We start from the raw sequence: 18,320 nt of genomic DNA on the forward strand, positions 1-18,320 counted from the left end.
GGATTTACAGTTGCAAAAAGATTTGCAATTCCAGAAAAGCTCTGGAAAGAAGAAAAGAAAACAGCTACTGGTGTTACTTTTGATGGAAGCCATCTCACCATGAATAAAGTAGCAAAAAATGTTCATATCGCCATTGGTGGAGGAACATTTACCATCCATAATGTATGGCAATCTGAAGGTCAAGGCGCAGATTTCTTGTTGGGTAATGATTTTATTCTCCAACAGAGATTTATTCAGGATGAAGAAGCAATAGGCTTCAGAAAAGGAGAACGGGTGTTCTGGGCTGATAGGCTTATTCAGGCCAAAAGTATTGTAGGTCCAAACTTTACTACCCAATATCAGAGATCGCAACCGAATAGTGGTGATCTTACCCCCTACAAACCCAAATTTGAACCCATACTCCAAATCAAACAACAAGAAGAATTACTTGTTGAAGAATCTTCTTAAGAAGAAGAAGAAGAAGAAACTAGTGAAGAAGAAGAAGTTAGTTTCATTCATGAGCACAACCTCAAGCACTTTCAGAATAAGCTTGAGTCTCAGAAAATTCCCACTCTTGAAAAAATCAAGAAACTACTCGAGCAGAACATCGATGTAGACCCTCAGAAGTTTTGGGAAAAAGACCCAGTGGTCTGTGAATTAAGATTGCATGACATGAATGCCATCTGTCATGTCAAAGCCATTCCTCAATACAAAGAGGAAGACCAAAAAGAATTCAGAAAAGATATTGAAGATCTCCTGAACAAGAGATTAATTCAACCTTCCACTAGCCCTCATCATGCTCCAGCTTTCTACGTGAGAAATCATGCAGAAAATCTAAGAGGAAAAGCTAGAATGGTGATTGACTACAGAGATGTCAACAAAAAGACTGTCAAAGACGGTTATCAAATTGCTCAAGTAAGAGTACTGATCAACCAGCTCAGAGGAGCTAAAGTCTTTTCAAAATTCGATGCAAAGTCGGGTTTTTGGCAGGTCAAGATGCATCCTGAGAGTGTACCTCTCACTGCATTTGGAACACCTCAAGGACATTACGAATGGTTAGTAATGCCTTTTGGTCTAAAGCAAGCTCCCTCCATCTTCCAGAGAAAAATGGATAATATCTTCAAACATGTTGCGGAGTTCTGCGTCGTCTACATAGATGACATCCTTGTCTTCTCCAAAAACAGAGAAGAACACATGAAACACCTCTATGAGGTTGTAAAGCTGATAGTTCAGCATGGAATTATCCTAGGAGAAAAGAAAATCTTCTTTATCCTTGATGAAGTTGATTTCCTAGGAATAAATATCAAAAATGGGGTGATTAAACTCCAACCTCATATCCTTGAGAAAATCTGGAAGTTCCCAGACAGGATTCCTGATGCTAAGAGTCTAGAAAGATTCATTGGTGTCATTAATTATGGAAGAGATTTCATTCCCAATATCTCAGGGTTAACAACAATATTATCTCCTAAGACAAGTTCCAAAAGAAAATGGAGCTTCACAGAGGATGAGGAAAAAATTGTAAAGCAGATAAAAAATCTCTGCAAAAATCTCCCTCCTCTTCAACAACCTGAAGAGAATGATGAAATTATCCTCCAAACAGATGCGAGTGATAATTATTGGTCTGGTGTGGTTTTGGCGAGAGCGCCTGGAACTAACATTGAAAAGATCTGCAAATTTTGTAGTGGCAAGTTCAGCCCTGCAGAACTAAATTATCCCACAGGGGAAAAAGAAATTTTAGCTGTTAAGAAAACAATTTTGAATTCTCCAGCTTTCCTTGGAAAACCCTTTACTGTCCGCACCGATTGTGCCAGAGTAAAGAATTTCAAAAATTTCAAACTTGATAAAGCTGCTGATAGAGGAAGACTAGCTAACTGGCAATTATTCCTTAACCAATATGATTATGTTGTTGAATTAATTGCAGGAAACAAGAACTATCTTCCAGACGCCTTAACAAGAGAATTAGCCATGTTCAGCAAAAGAAATGATGACGACGACGAAGGTCGCAATCCCAGAAGCAAAAGAGCTGGGAAAGAACATGAAACCAGTGAGGATCCCAAAGAAAAAGTCCTCAAGAGATTCCTGCTAAGTCCAAGAGGCTTAGCCACAACTGATCAATCCCAGGGTAAAGGATTGACTAGCCCGTCTCAAACGGCAGACGGTAAAGGCTCATCAAGACCGTTGACGGCTGTTGCTTTGCCAAAAAGCAAACCTACTCCAACTGGAGTAATTAATGTTTTTAACTATGAACTTCGAACTTTTGACACTCCTGTGTTCAGAACTGGCATGAGACTCGCTTACCATCAGAAGGCAATCCTGGATAATCTTTTATTTGCCTTCCAAGAAAGAAGCAGTGGTCTAATGTTCCCAGCCCTCTTTGCCTTAGCTGAAGAACTTTATGAAAATGGCAGGCCACAGTTCGAAGAAATACAGCAGAGTGCTGTCAAGAAAGAAAAAATTAATTTCCTTGAAAGCCCAGAAAGTGCTAGGGTCCCTATCATGGCACTCACTGAAGCAGACTGGCATAAATTCCACAATCTAATAGGAAGGCACAATTCAGAAGACCTAGTTCCTCCAACCCTCTTCATCATCGCAGGACCATATGTTGGAAGATACCTGGTAAATGTTCAGAGTGAACATCCACAAGAACACAAGCTTTGGCTTGTTGAAAATGGTTTTGTCCATAATCTGTGGACCAAAACTAATGATGATCTAAAAGGTTTGCCGCCCATCATCATCAATACAGTCAAGAATGTTAGAAAAACAGACTGTACGCTTCGTCTGAAGTTTAGATCCACCCCTCCAGAATGGATCCAGCAAGCAAATGGTGAGGTTGAATATATTGCTCCATATCACTATGTGAGAATTATTCCAAAACAATATCTGCAACCTGCCTGTGTTGGGTATAATGGCCAACCAAACTCTAGCATCCCATGGATGAAGGCCATGACTTTGGAATACATAAAGAAGATCATCTCTGAAGACCTCAGCAATACCTTCCTGGCAGCAGGAGAGAAGATTATTATCACTGCTTACGATCATCCTGACGTCGTCAGCAGTGACCTATTCCTATCTCTCACCCGAAAAGAGATAGACTCAACAATGGCATGCATGCAGTGGATGGACAAACTTGAAAACGACAACCACTACAAGATGTATGTCGACACGGACGTAGAAGACAATGCTACAACAGTAAGAATGGCCCAAGCAGACAACAACTCGTTTGTCTTTGGCCACCACTCAGAGACTGATGACAACATGTAGCAGCTGGTGAAAGAAAAAGGCACCAAAACAAAAAAAGCAACTGTTTCCTTTTCAAAAAGAGACTTTTGCTTTTCAGAAAAGAAGAAGGTGAAAAACATTTCACCCAAATGCTTTTGCTTTTCCCTGTCCGACCTCCATCATCAGGAGCACTCAGAAAAGCAGAAGATCACGGAGTTGTGCTGTACATTTTTGTATTTTGAATTCCAGTTTGAGTTCCGCTCTCTATATAAAGAGCTTTAGTTTCATTTGTAAGGCATTCGAAAAACGGAAACATCAATCCGATATTCGAAAAGAGCCATAGTAGAGTGCTTCCATTCCTATCTAGAAGTGAAGTAGTGTGCTTCAGTACAAGTAAGTACCTGTTCTCATTCTTATGGATAGCTAAACAGCTTTTGCTGTTTACCTGAGAATGAGGCTCTGAATGTTTAACATGTATATTATTTGAATAAATGAATTCATGTGGTTAGTCATCCACCTCTTCAACAAGTATCGTTGTCATAATATAGTTATCTTTACCTTTGTCATTAAATAGTTATCTTCATCTTTAGGTCACTATCTAAATGTCTGCATCTTGTAGAAACCTTAGGTTCTGATTGTACTATTTAACCGAAAAAACCAGTTTTAAATCCAAAACTAAGACAAGCAGCAGTGATTCCGCCTGTTAAAGTATCCGTTAGGCAAGAGGCCGTTAGGAGAAAAACCTGGGCATGTTGAAGGCTAGTTTTGTTTTGTTTTGTCGTCTAAAATGAATTTTTTCTGTCAAAAAGTATTAGCAAAACCACAGGTTAATATAGGATACAAATGGCATTTAGATAAAGACTTATCCCTGTTAGTCTTTTCTTAAAAGAAACAGTGTAATACAAAAGTATTGGGTAGTTGGGAAAAATACTAGTGCTTTTTGGGTATACGGGAAAAATCCCATATATATATAACCCCCCACGACCATTCATATCTCTAACCTACAACAGATAGAGCGCCGCACAGCAGCCTTGGGAGGGCTGCTGCCCTTCCATTTCTCTTATTTTCTTTACTTTTCTTGTGGGTATTTGGAGTATTTCTCACTCAAGCTTCAAGGGAATCATCATCAAGAGCACCACACCTCTATTTTGGGTAGTTGGGTGAAGAAATTGCTTGGTTCATACTAGCTCATAGCTAGGAGTGACCAAGCTAACTCTCCCCTCTTTTCCTTATTATCTATTCCATAATTTTATTTGCTATTGATGATGTATTTAACTATGGATAGTGAGTAGTTCAATTTTGGGAGTTAGGGTTGTGAAGCCCTAACTCATCTTGTATAAATATTGATGCTTTAATTTTAATAAATGCAATTTCCATTGTGTATGCTTTAAATCCGAATTTATTGGTCCTTAGAAGCATGTTTCTAGGCTTTGTCACCCTTTGAAATTATGTTGTGGGCAATTGTGATGAATGGATTGATAAATTGACAACTTATTGGTCTTGTTGCATCTAGGATTTAAGTGTGGTAACCATTAGCTAGCTTAATTGTAGCTAAGCTTGCTATTGGGTCTCTATTATCTTGCACTCTAGGCCTCTAATTTTGGATATTGCGGCCTTAACCGGCGTAATGCCCAAATTAGAGAGTTGATTGTGGCCCTAACCGGCATAATCGATACACCGAAAGGATAATTAGTTTAGTAGCCTTAACCGGTACTAGATACGGGACTTGACACATATAGGAAATGCATGCATTTGTAAAATTGGCATTGACATTTGCAAGATAGTTAGTGTGAATCACCTGACACTCCCATGTTCCCATTAATTTGAAAACCCAAATTTAATTTTCTAGTTCGTTAATTAGTTGTTTAGTTTACTTTTCGGTTGCGTTTAATTTAGTTGATTCCCAATTCAAAACCCCCTACAAATTTCGACTCATTTGTGCATATCCACCACTAGGTTCTTAGTTTTGATTAGGCTTTGGTGAAAACCAAAGCCGAGCATTGCTAAGGCTTGGTGCCTTAGATTAGCATTTTCATTCACTTTATTTTTATTTTGTTTGCTTAGTGACTTTAGTTCCGACCACCCAAGGATTGTGGGTTAGCCACTAATCCCAGTGGTACGATAAACTTGGGCATAATATTTCCCTATCTTGACAATGATACGTACGCTCGCGTAAATGTATATCCAAGTCAGCATGCTACGCTCAATCCTCTAAAGGGTATTGCCAAAAATACTTTTGGGCTCAAACATTTCCCCCCAAGCCTCGAGATCAGGCCCGCGAATATTGTAACTGATCGAAGAGGGCTTTAAGCAGCATGACTTATGACAGAAACGAGGCCATTAATGAGTTTTGGCATCTGCGTAATTGCAAAATGCCTTTTTGTCTCATCATTTCCCTCACAAAATCTCTTATTTAAATCTTGATGCGAGTGTCTAGGTCAGTCACATCAGAAACCCTTTTACAGTCTCTCAAAACCCATAAACTTCTTCCTCCCCCTAAAATTCTCAATCTCCTTCAGAAACCCAGAAATGACTCCTCTTAAAAAAATCGTTATCGACCAGGAGGAATAAATTATTGAGAAGGCCGCCCACACTTGGGGCACGAGAATGGGTGCTACATGCCTGGCTAGCACCTCGGTGGAGAGACCTTTCCTCTCCATTCTCGCTGATCAGCAGGCTGGATTGGGTCCTACCCAAAAGATTCCCTTTCCGGATGATGTTATGGTCCTCTATGGGCTCCCCATTCTCCTCCCAATTCCAGTTCTCCTCCGCACTCCCCACGATTTCTCAAGTTGGGTCCAGAAACACCACAAGGTCCGGGTGGGTATTGGCCGGCTGTTAACGGGGATGAGACAACCTGGTTCCGCGAGGTCAGAGAGAGATCTGGATCACTTGAATACGGTGGGCATTACTGATGCCATTGATTTGTGCTTCAATCTCCCCTCCGGCGTCAACCGTGCTCCTGTGGTTGCTGCTTTTTGCCTCTGGAATACCTCCAGCAACACTTTCGACTTTCGATTCGGGCAGATGGACATCACATTACTCGACATCCTCACTATCATAGGGCTGCCCATTGACTATGAGCCCTACGTGCACGGCCAATTTGACGGCGTTGAGTTTCCTCTACGAATGCAACAAGGAGGTCGCAATGCCTACAACAAATCCTACCATAATTGGCTGAATCACTATCGCGACCAGCACGATGAGACCGGAGGTATCGCCTTGCTCGAGTACTGGCTCTGTAAGTTTATCTTCTGTACTTCTACAAATAAGCCCACTGGTACTTGGACTTCTTTAGCCACTACCCTTTACAATGGCCGCCGCGTCGACCTTGGGCAACCTGCTTTGGGTTCGCTCTATCTAGCCCTTATTAGTCCACCATGCACCCCTTCGAGACTAGCATTTCCGGCCCCCTTTGGATTTTAGATTTCTGGCTGCAAATCTACTTTGAGAAATTCCGCAGACCAGACATTCCTCCTGTCCCCCCAAACAACTTGGTTCTGGGACGATGGCTTTGCCGGGAGGACAAGTATCCCTCCCCACCATACTCTGAGTGCTTCTCCTACATTTACCTTCTGCATGAAATGCCAGAACTGGACCTAGTATTAGGCAGGAGATTTCCAGTGCCTTTGCAAAACGGGTTCCTGCCCCAAGGCTAGGGCCACACTGATAGGGCCATCTTGGCCTTCCGTCGTGCCATCTCATGTTCTGACATAAGGTTGGCTGTAGAAGAATTAAGCTACGAGCTTTACGCTCCTAACCATTTCGCTCGCCAACTTGGACTGGCACAGATGATACCCTTCCCCCTGTATAACTCCATCAACTATTATACCTCTTGGCGGAGGATGGGTCTCCAGGCAGGCACTAGCGCCCCCTAAAGTGGGCTCACCCTAATGGACTTGCCCCCCTGGGCTCACAACTTGCAACCCATTGATGGGGTCAACGAGTCTACCAAGCGTGGTGGGAGAAAATGTTCGTCAATTGTTAGGTTTTTCCTGATGACGAGATATTCGGCTAGATCTTTCGCTCCCTGGGCTATCTTTGTAAAGAAGACCAACTAGTGCTCACTCGATTTCCTGCTCGCGAGGCACACCCAGCACAAGCTGGAGTGATTATTCGCGATGAGCCTCGCCCAGTGGTAAGTTCCCTTATTTGTCTTCGTTTTTTATACTTGTTTCCTTATTTCAAATTTAGTTCTTACCCCATGCTTTTGTAGCGAATCAACACCAGAAGCAGGGGTGCATCGCCACCAACTAGCAGCAGACCAAGTGGTCCTTCGACCGCGGCCACTGGCCAGGCTGCAAAGCAAAAAGCCATAGCGGAGGCGTCCACTATTAAAGAGTCGTCTGACGACGAGGATCCTGTTGAGGTAACATTTTACACTTTTTTGCACACTTCGAGTTTAAACCCCCTGATTTAGAATTCTAACTCAATTTTTCACAGGCTATTGCAGCCCAATCCTATAAGAGAAGCCGGCCTGACCCAACTTGGGAAAGCTGGGAAGATGAGAACTAGTGGAGTTGCAACTAGTAGGTTTTACCTTACACCCTCTGTACTTTGTCAGAATGTTTTTCTTCACAACAAAACTCATGTCGCCTTATCGTTTAGGTTCGCAAAAGGAGAACTAGCCCATCTCACCAGGGCGGAGCTGGTCCTTCCACTGCTGTGGGGGAAGCAGCCTCTTCTCAGGCCCAAATATTTCAAGAACCAGCGGCTCCGTGAATAGGTGCTGAGCGAGGGGAGCCTATTCACAGAGCCTTTTCCAATAGTGGCAGATGCGAGTCACGCTTTTGGCTACGGTTCGCCTGTGAGCTCAGAATGAACCAGTTGTAGTCTAGAGCGACTTGGTCGGAGCCAGTGAGCAGCAAACCGCTGAGGTAACTTTCGTTTGCTTACTAGCTTTCCTTCTTCAATTCTTTAGTTTTATTCTAACATTTATTACTTTTAGGGTCAGAGCCCTGTTTGCATTGAAGAGGTGGCCATACACGCTAAGGAGGTTGCCGGTGAAGGTTATCCTGATCCAAACTTGGCGGATGAAGCCAACAGCGATCATGCCCCCTTTGCCCCCCCCCCCCCCCCCCAAATGAACAAGGCTGAGGCTGAAATGGGCCATCAACAAATGATCAAAGAAATGGTCCCTATGCAGCCTCCGGTGGTTCCTGTGGTTGAGCCGGCTGCTCAACCTTAGGCCCCTCCTGCTGGGCCCTCTTGGTTAGCCCTGGTCCTTGAAGTGGTGCCTCCTGTAGCCGTTGAAGAAGCCAAGGAGATTCTTCGTGACCTCTTGGGCCACAAATTACTGGAACCCAGATTCTTTCCACGTTCTTGGGAGGCCTTTTTGGTGCTTCGCCGGGAAGCTACAGTCAGCGCGACTCAGCTCTAATCTATTGAGGATATGCTGGGGGGCCTCCCTGGCCTCCGTGAGCAACACGCTGCTGCTGCTACGCAGGCTAAGGCTGGCAACCTTCAACATCGATCAGGGTCGTGTTCGTCAGATGGAGGAGTTGCGTGGCTCGCTAGATGAAAGGGCCTCTCGTCTGCGAGAGTTGGAGCTCTAGGGGGCGAACCTCGAATCTCAAATCCAGATGCTTCAAGCTCGTTTAGTTGATGTCAAGGCTGGGATAGTGCATGAAGACGCCCAACTAGAGCAACCCTTGGCTGACTCTAAGGAGCTGAGTTTGAATCTGGCCCAAGCTCAAGGGCAAGCCCAACAAGCCCAGACTACTGCTTACTCAGCCTCCTACCGCGTGGATGATCTTTGTTTGCGGCTAAGTTATGCAACAATGAGGCTTTAGGCCCATAGATATTTAGGCCTTTTTGTAATCTGAACACCTTTTGTCCAACTAATATATATATATATATATATATATATATATCCTATCCAGAGCGAGGCCTCGCTCTGAAATTAAAGTGCGAGGTTAGAGTTTATGGTCACTTTTCGGTCGCATATCCACATCTCGACCGTTCAGTTTTTAGATACTAATGTATAGATCATCTCTGCAAAATTTCAGCCAAATTGATGATCTTTAAGGTATCTAACTAGCTTAAACCAATGGACGGACTGAATTTGTCAAACCTGAACTGTACTAGCTTTAAGGCAGTTATAAATGCCTTAACGGCTATCAATTTAGCTGAAATTTTGCAGAGATGATCTATACATTAGTACCTAAAAACTGAACGGTCGAGATGTGGATATGCGACCGAAAAGTGACCCTAAACTCCAACCTCGCACTTTAATTTCAGAGCGAGGCCTCGCTCTGGATAAGATATATATATATATATATACAGCAAAGCTCTGAAGAGGACGTCCGTAAAAGTGAAGAAGTGCGAACTGACCAACGCCAGCCATTGGATGTGTTCTGATGAGATCCAACGGTTCCCTTCTATAAAGCCCGCCTCCTTTGCTAAAGTGTGCAAAAAACCAAACAATCCACATGTCTGCACTTTCACAAAGCTGATCTCAATAATGATTCAAATGAGCTTCGATCAAGACCAGAAAAATCAGTGGTCAAATTAACATTGATTTTTGTTTTTCACTTCGAAATGAATCTTTCAACACCAAAAGGGTCGCATCAAAGAGGACTGTACCCATTTTCATGCACTCATGGCAGAAAATAAACACTGATATCAAAATTTCGATTTAACAAAGAAAAATTGATGATGAAGAAGCGAGTTTCATCTTTTTCATTGAATTGAAGAACAGAAAACAACAAATCAAGAGAAGTATTGCATATTGTTCTTATACCCACTGAGCAAATCCTTAGATTTGAAATTTGGAAATCCAAAGCTAGGCAATAGATCTGCATCTAAGAGGGAATAACTGATTTCATTGGAAAATAGTCTAATCTTCATATCGATCTCTTTCTCAGTCTGAATCTCTGATGCTTGGAAGAATTGAGATGAAGTCAAGCGGAGGAGGAGATCGACATGCATATCAGAAATACGACAAAGAAAAAAAAAACCAAAAGAAAATGTGGGCTTTATAGAAGGGAACCGTTGGATCTCACAGAACACATCCAATGGCTAGTGTTGGTCAGTCCGCACTTCTTCACTTTTACGGACGTCCTCTTCAGATCTTTGCTGTATATATATATATATATATAATTATTATTATAGTTATTCCTTTTGGTCCACTTATTGGCCCAAAAATCTCTTTCGTCTTCACAGTCATTATGAGATTCAAATTTTTGCATTAACTGTGAATTCAAACGGTTTTGAAAAGATAATCTTGAAATTAAGCGGTTATGTCATTGAAAATCGCTCAGTCTTCCACGCGTCTTTAATCCGCCTTCATTTCCAAGATTATAGCATTTATGCTCATTGATTGCGTTGATCTCGATTCCTCAACGGACCAGCCAAGGGTGTTCTGGCCCTATAAATAGGTGCGTTTTGGGGACGAGAAGATCAGAACAAACCTAACCCAGAAATGGCATTCCAAGCCTTGCTTCTCTTTCTCCTCTTTCAGAAATCCGCTCCCCATGAAATCACCCTTAGCCTCTAGATCCTAGGCCTTATGGCGAAATCTCACGCCTGAGGTAGGCCTTATGGCTTAATCTCATAAGGCCTACCTCAGGCAACCTCATGTCTTTGGCTTACGAAAGTCTAGATGGAATGTATCCGACTTTGCCAGATGCTAAAGAACATGAGGTGCTCAGGCATGGGGAATCCTTTCCTGGGCGCAGGCCTTCTTTGGGATGCCTCATGCTGAGCGGAACGGAGAAGAGTGGGAAACCCCCAAGGGTTGACCGCTCTTCTTCAGGACCCTTCCTTTAGGGATCGAACTTCCGTTTTGTCCCCTTGAAGGAAGGGTAGCTTGGCGCCTGCGATTTTCTGAAGTCCTTCCTTAGCCCAGAATCTCAACAAAGGAGTTCTATCAAGGATGGACTGCAGGAAGGAATGAAGGTGGGTTCAATCATGGCCTTTCCCACACTTCGCGTACAAATGATAGCAGCTGCCAAGGCTCAAGACGGTACAGAGGCCGAAACCGATGTTGAGTTCCTTCACTGCCTCTTCTTGATGATCCATAAGACTTAAATGTTTGTAACTTAGCCACTTTTGGCCTTGTAATTTCGTGAATTGTATTGCTCTTGGCCGCAAAGCCGCTTTATTAATATAACTGTATTTTCTTTTAATATTGAGCCTTTTGAATATTATTCGACTATAATAAAGCCTCTGGTATAGGCCTTAATTGATTATTCAACACTTTTTGTCAAATAACTGAACTTGAATAAATTATCACAATAAATTCTTTTGATTTTGGCCATATAATCGGGCCACTAATCTGAAAATTTTGGCTCAATATAGCGAGCCACTTGAGTTACATAATTATTCTTTGCAAAGCCACTCATCAGTTTGAAACAAAACAATAAACTTGAAACAAAAATTGAATCGAATCAAACTAAGGCCACAAAACCAAAACTAAAGGGCCACAAAATCAAAGGCCCAATATAGTATAGTGTTACCCCCCAGTCTTGCTAAGCCAGGCGAATGTATTAGAGTGGGGCCTCAAGGATAGGCCTTAGCGAATGTATATAGGCGAGCGGAGGAAGACTAAGTTTGCCCCCTGGTCCTGGCGAAGGAGTAGCTAGTGGAGATACTGAGCGGAGATAAGCCAATCAGATTGTTGCCGGAGATACTGAGCGGAACTTCGTTGAGATAAGGCCACCAAAACATCAAAATCAAGCAGTTCCAGTAAATCAATGTGTTCAATTTCGCAAATGCTTAACAAAAATCGTAACAATTTCCATAACCGAGTACAAGTAAAATGAAAAGCTCCGAATCCAATAATGACCTATCGCTATGAAGAAAATAAAGAAATTGAAAGCGAAAAAGTGTAGAAACTAAAAGGATATCAAATTGACATTACGAACGAGTCGTCGATTAAAGCTAGATTAAGCTTGGCGTCGGGAATGGCGAAGGTCTAGAGATCGAGCGGCTAGCAGTAGGTGAGGTTGGTGAGACCGAGAAGCTATCCGGTCAGTTAGAGCTCGAGCATCGTCACCGGATCTAATGGTTCCGTCCATAGCCGTAGTGGTCTTGGCCGTCGTCGCTGGAAGCCAGAGAAACAAAAGTGACGAGTGGTTCATCGGAGGATGAAGAGGAAGAAAGAGGGCTTCTAAGGGAAAGTCGGGGGGGGGGGGGGAGATATATATATATATATATATTAATCTAATGTGAGTAGGTTTTGTTAGGTGGAGGGGCAAAATTGTCATGAATGAAGAAATTTGATGATGCAAGTGGCCTTATTTGTACAAGAAAAATTAGGTGGCCTTTTGGCTAATTAAAGTTTCAAAGTGACACTTATGTGTAATTTTCTATAAACTTTTTATTAGGAGTAACATTTTATTGGGGGGCAATAATATTCTCCAGTGACATATGAGATCTCCGACGACCTCTTTAGGGATGTCCGGCGAGGTTTCCAGTAACTAATGACGAGAGTCTGGTAACCGGATTTCCAAGTAAAATGACCTGATTTCAGCAACCATTGACCGGAGTCCCGCGACCGGTGACGGGAGTCCCGTGAAGTCTCCGATGACTTCTCTCGCTAAGTGACAAAGAGAGGTAGGGCAAAATTGTCTCAAAAATAAACAAAAAACAATAAAGAAAATATTTAATTAGGTATTAGGGCAAAAAATATGTAATTTGTTGGGTAAGTGGGTAATCTTATAAGATATTTGGGTAAGTGGGGTTAGTGTGCCTCAAATTTGGGTAAATGGACATTTTCCCTAAGATATATGATAAGTCAACGGCACACATCAAAGGAAAAACACATTGAGAGGACCAAAATTAAGCAGGCGCCGTCGAGACGTTAGAAGTTTCTTGTTGGACTATTTATTTGATGTAGGTACGTAATAATTAAGTTGGAAAGTCATGATTTTTGTCCTGAACCACTCACGCACCAATCAACGGTTTAATTATATATAATTAATTTGATAAAAATCTTCAAATTCAGAATATATATATATGTGTGTGTGTGTGTGTGTGTGTTTTATTAGGTCGTTAGGACCTTCCAGACTTCTCTCCTCCAATGCCTAAGTCAGACATGGGCAAAGCGGAAGCTAACTTGGAGTTTATGAGAGTTGAGAATGAATGATTACTTGGAGTTTGAGGTGAGACTCTCTTTATATAGGCGGTGGTGTGCGCTGGGGTCCGCGCCAGCTGTCATCTAGTAGAAGGTTCATTGCGCGCATGCTTAGGTTGTTATAGCACGTGTGCACTTAAATGCTACAACTAGTTTTTCGTGAGTCGAATTCACAACCTCTCACTAACAAAGGGGGAGGCTATGTCACTAGACCAAATAGTACTGGACTAATGAACTTTTCTCTATCTATTTTTTAGTTATTTTGAAGGTCATTTTTTTTTTTTTTGAAAAAGGTTTGAAAGTCTGTATAATGAGTCTTGATTCATCTACGATTTAAATCATTTAATCCTTATCCTTCATTTCTCTATTTTTTTTTTTAAATAAAAAATAAAATTTATTTTCTATTTAATCTCTGTCTAACTCCCACATGATCTCTCTCAATCCAATTCTAAAGCGAAGGAAATTATTCTTCTATCTTCTCTAACGCCTGCACTACGTGAGATTTTTTTTTTTTGATACACTGCGCTAGACACGCATCTTTCTGCAACAGATAATACTTGGCTAACCTTTTGTTCAAAAAAAAAAAAAAATACTTGGCTCTAACCAAGTATGGTTAGCCATTGGTGCCCATATCCACTAGGGGAGATGACACGTGTCCTAAGTAAAGTGAAAATTGGGAACTGAGCAAAGGCAATGAAGAGCAGAAGATAGTGGTTCTTGCTTTGAATCATAACTCCTCACCTCTGCAAATCTCTCTTCATAGTCTTCACCTTAGAGACTGGCACCCAATCCACCTCGAATAAGTCTTGAACCAGCACCATAAAACTTATTTCCAAATGGATGAGGTTGGGGATTTGCGAGCTGTCTCGGCCCATCAGGCTGGGCTCCCTCATAATTGTACAGTTTGTTAATTCAGGAGACAAGAACTCCAGCGAAGAGATCTGAAATCCAGAAAACAAGGCATCGGTTCGTTTGCAGAGCAAGCACCACCATCTCCTTCCCCTGCTCTTCATTGCTTTGGCTCAATTTCCAGTTTTCACTTAACTTAGAAGAACACGTGTCGTCTCGTTAGTGGAGGTTGTCAGCCTTGGCTAACCATACCTGATGGTTAGCAAAGTAAATACGTTGTTCTGCAACACTGAATCTGCTACGCGACAAAATATAACCTGCAACGCAGGAGGAAGATCAAGCTGCTAGAGACAAGATCAAGCTGGCATGCCCTCTTCAGCAGGAGGCTGTTGCATGGTACGACAATTGCACTTTACAGTACTCAGACAAGTCCATCTACGGCATCATGGAAACTACTCCTTGTTACAGTAGATGGAACGAACAAAACGTATCAACGCCAGATGTGGATGGGTTCTACAACCAGCTCATAGCCTTGATGGAAAGACTAAGTGGTCAAGCCGCGGCGAATGGTCCTCTTCTCAAGTGTGCGGTGGGAAATTTAACCCCTCCAGGTATATATCAAACAATATATACCTTCCTGCAGTGCAATCCAGATTTGTCCCCGCAAGACTGCAGTGATTGCTTAACATCAGCTCGGTTCGATGTCAGAAATTATTTCTTCGGAAAAAAAATTGGGGTGATCATTTACGCCAGCTGCACCATAAAAGTTCTGGATTCTGTATTTTATGAACCTGCAAGTATTGAGGCACTATTACTATCAGCGAATGGTACAACTTCAGGAAATACTACTACAACTTCAGTAAACCCTGCTGCAGCTCCAGGAGGAAGTCCAGGTAATACTACTACAACTTCATGAGGAACGTATATTAACAATTATAAGTGATTTTATTTAAAGTGTAAAAAGGTTGTAAAAGAGACTCTTCTATCAAGTGGCTAGAGCAGCAAATCTGTCTGACTAAATACACAATTTGTGAAGTGTATAATTTAGGAGGTAAAGAGTATTTTGGATTTTTCATGTGCAAAACAGGGGTTTTTAGGATTTTGGGTTATGCGATTCTATGTTTCTAGTTTGATAAGAGAAGGTCGTGCCTCGTGGGCAACGCCACCCCACTGAAGATTTTCCTATGTGATGTGCATATTTCTCATACATATTTTTCACTTACTATTTTACCAGTTTTGAGAGGTCATGTTACCAATTTGACAATTCATATAGGAATTAAAAAAATCCTTGTTAACATAAATAAGTTCCTTATTGGAGAAATAGATTCTGGTTTGTGTAGTCGAGTCCTAAAAGTGATTATAGTGTGCTGAATGTTACTTCAATATTTAATGTCTTCTACACAACAAGAGATCTCTATCCTAGCTGCTAATTACCCCTGCGGAATTTATTGAGTCCTGAACTATATCCCACTCATTTGATTTGACCAAATTTGATAACTCAACATAGAATGCTTTGAACATGCAGTGAAGAACATTTCTGATTTTTGCAGGAAAGAAGCAGAGTAATAAATCTCGGACTATAATCATTATTGTAGTGGTAATTGTTGTTTCTCTGGTACTGGTTATACTTATATGCATTTGCATTTATGTAAGAATCAGGAAGACAAAGAAAAACCTTGAAGGTAAACTGATATTAGTTTGTTTTTACTTCCTTCAGAAACAAAGTGAACTATTGCGTTAGAAGAACTAGAGTTGACACATAAATGAGATAATGTGAAATGAAATGAACTTATCTAATTATTGTTTAATTGTTTCTCATAGGCTCATCCGAAGTGAGAAGTGCAGAAACATATGCCCTGCAAGTCCCCTTTCGCTCTATTAGAGATGCAACGAATGACTTTTCTGAATCAAACAAGCTCGGACGGGGTGGATTTGGTGTTGTTTACAGAGTAATACAATATCAGTTTATTAAAATAAATGTCATTCGATCTATGGGGGTCAAAAATTATGATAAGTTAAATACTTAAAGTTCAAATACTCTTGAATGCAGGGTAGGCTTTGGGACAAAATAGATGTAGCAGTGAAAAGGCTTTCTACAGATTCTTCACAAGGAGATATAGAATTCAAAAATGAGGTTGAACTAGTGGCCAAACTTCAGCACCGGAATTTAGTTAGGCTCCTTGGTTTCTGCCTGGAACGAAGCGAAAGAATTCTTATCTATGAGTTTGTTCCAAATGCAAGTCTCGATTATTTCATATTTGGTATGGTTGGAAACTTGGAATTTCTACTATTTCAAAGTGAAATATAAAAGTTCAATTACGTCCATGACATGCTTCCAAAGTGCGGAATGCAAGAAAGATCATTAGTCATTATAGAACTTCATTTTTGAATGAATGTGCAGATCCAATCAAGCGCGAACAGTTGGATTGGGATATTCGCTACAAGATCATAATAGGCATTGGGCGGGGACTCCTTTACCTTCATGAAGATTCCCGTCTTAAAATTATCCATCGTGATCTAAAAGCTAGTAATATTCTATTAGATGCAGAAATGAACCCCAAAATTGCAGATTTCGGATTGGCAAGATTATTTGATACGGATCAAACACAAGGTGAAACTAATCGAATTGTGGGGACCTAGTAAGTTCTAGACCATAATATAATTGTGTTATGCATAGAAGTATAGTAATAAATTTATAATTATACTAGACAGTACAGGTGACATGACAAAAAATAGGATTATTTGATGAGCACTGTATACCATAACCACTAATTTTTAATCCACACTAACTGCAGTCGACCTTCTTGTTGTTGATATGCAGTGAATATATGGCTCCAGAGTATGTAATGCGTGGACACTTTTCGGTGAAGTCTGATGTTTACAGTTTTGGTGTGCTGGTTTTGGAGATTATAACCGGACAGAAAAATAGTTCTTTTCGGCATGAAGAAAGTACAGAGGTTCTTCTAAGCTACGTAAGTATCACGAAAAAAGTTGGGCTACATATAAATCTTAGTAGTATGACTATTTATCGCAAGTGGTTGTAAAGAAAAGAAAGAAAATATGACTGGCATAATTGTCTCTGATTCTGTTTTTCTGCACAATCATATCTCAATGTTAAATTATATATGCAGGCCTGGAATAGTTGGAGGGAGGGGACAGCCTTAAACTTAATAGATCCCATGCTAAGAAGTGGTTTTTCAGGACCCGAAATAATCAGATACATTCACATTGCATTGTTGTGTGTGCAACAAAGTGTAGCTGCTAGGCCAACCATCGCTGCAGTTAACCACATGTATAGCAGCAACTCTCTCAATCTCCCTGCACCCTCACAACCAGCATTCTTTATGCCTGGGGGCATTGGATCCTCATCCAACACATCGTCGGGAGGGGAGAACAAATGCAGAAACTTGATCCAAATTTCAGCACAGGATATAGATATGATTACGGAGCTATATCCTCGCTAGGTTTCGATGCAAGGACGGGATAACTTCATGTACAGAATTTTGTAAGGACTCGTTTGTTCATAGTAGATACTCGGGTGTGTGTGTTTGGTGGGGTGGTAAGGCTTTGGTCTCATATATAAGAGGTCAGGAGTTCGAGCCCCATCAAGGGTGGGAATGGGGTGGGGTTTCTAAAAAAAAAAAAAAAAAAAAATAGTAGATACTCGTTTGTTGTTCTGTCAGCCCAATATCTATAGGAGGCCCAAGGGTGCAGCTTCTGAGATTGTTGGAGAGAAATGTAGAGCAACCGAAGAGGAAGAGAGATTGCCCTGTGGAAAGTTTGAAGGCAAAAAATCACAAATAGTCACTGAGTTATGACTCATTCGACACTTAACTCACTGTATTTTCAACAATATCACTTAATTCACTCACTTTTACATCTGTCTTTCACTTAACTCACTGCCGTTAATTTTACCGTTAGAAGCCGTTAAAATTGAGGTACATTTGTCAAAATGCTTAAAAATACATTTTTTAACTTTAAACAAATTCTAAATTTATCAGATTTTTTTTCAATTTTTTTAAATTTCTGGAATTTCTAATAAAAAAGGATTTTATTTTAATTTAAATATAATTTTTAAAGTTAGAAATGCACTTTTTTAGTGTTTAGACAAATATACCCTCAATTTTAATGGTTTTTAACGGTAGAATTAACGACAGTGAGTTAAGTGAAAGACAGATGTAAAAGTGAGTGAGTT

General features: G+C 41.0%; 1 protein-coding gene across 2 annotated transcripts; it reads left to right on the forward strand.

Moving 5' to 3' along the window:
• The first annotated feature begins 13,912 nt into the window (after nt 1-13,912).
• On the forward strand, nt 13,913-18,053 carry LOC133717146 (cysteine-rich receptor-like protein kinase 44). 2 transcript variants are annotated; one of them, XM_062143805.1, is made up of 7 exons: nt 13,913-15,018; nt 15,676-15,807; nt 15,947-16,074; nt 16,176-16,386; nt 16,527-16,764; nt 16,947-17,097; nt 17,257-18,052. In XM_062143805.1, exons 1-7 carry the CDS (start codon nt 14,571-14,573, stop codon nt 17,587-17,589), a joined length of 1,641 nt encoding a protein of 546 aa, XP_061999789.1. In that variant the 5' UTR covers nt 13,913-14,570; the 3' UTR covers nt 17,590-18,052. The 2 variants fall into 2 exon arrangements, with proteins under 2 accessions (XP_061999789.1, XP_061999790.1); XM_062143806.1 differs by lacking the exon at nt 15,676-15,807 and having other exon boundaries at nt 17,257-18,053.
• Nucleotides 18,054-18,320: the final 267 nt, after the last annotated feature.

Source organism: Rosa rugosa, chromosome 6 (genome assembly GCF_958449725.1).
Source record: "Rosa rugosa chromosome 6, drRosRugo1.1, whole genome shotgun sequence".
Lineage (NCBI taxonomy): Eukaryota > Viridiplantae > Streptophyta > Magnoliopsida > Rosales > Rosaceae > Rosa > Rosa rugosa.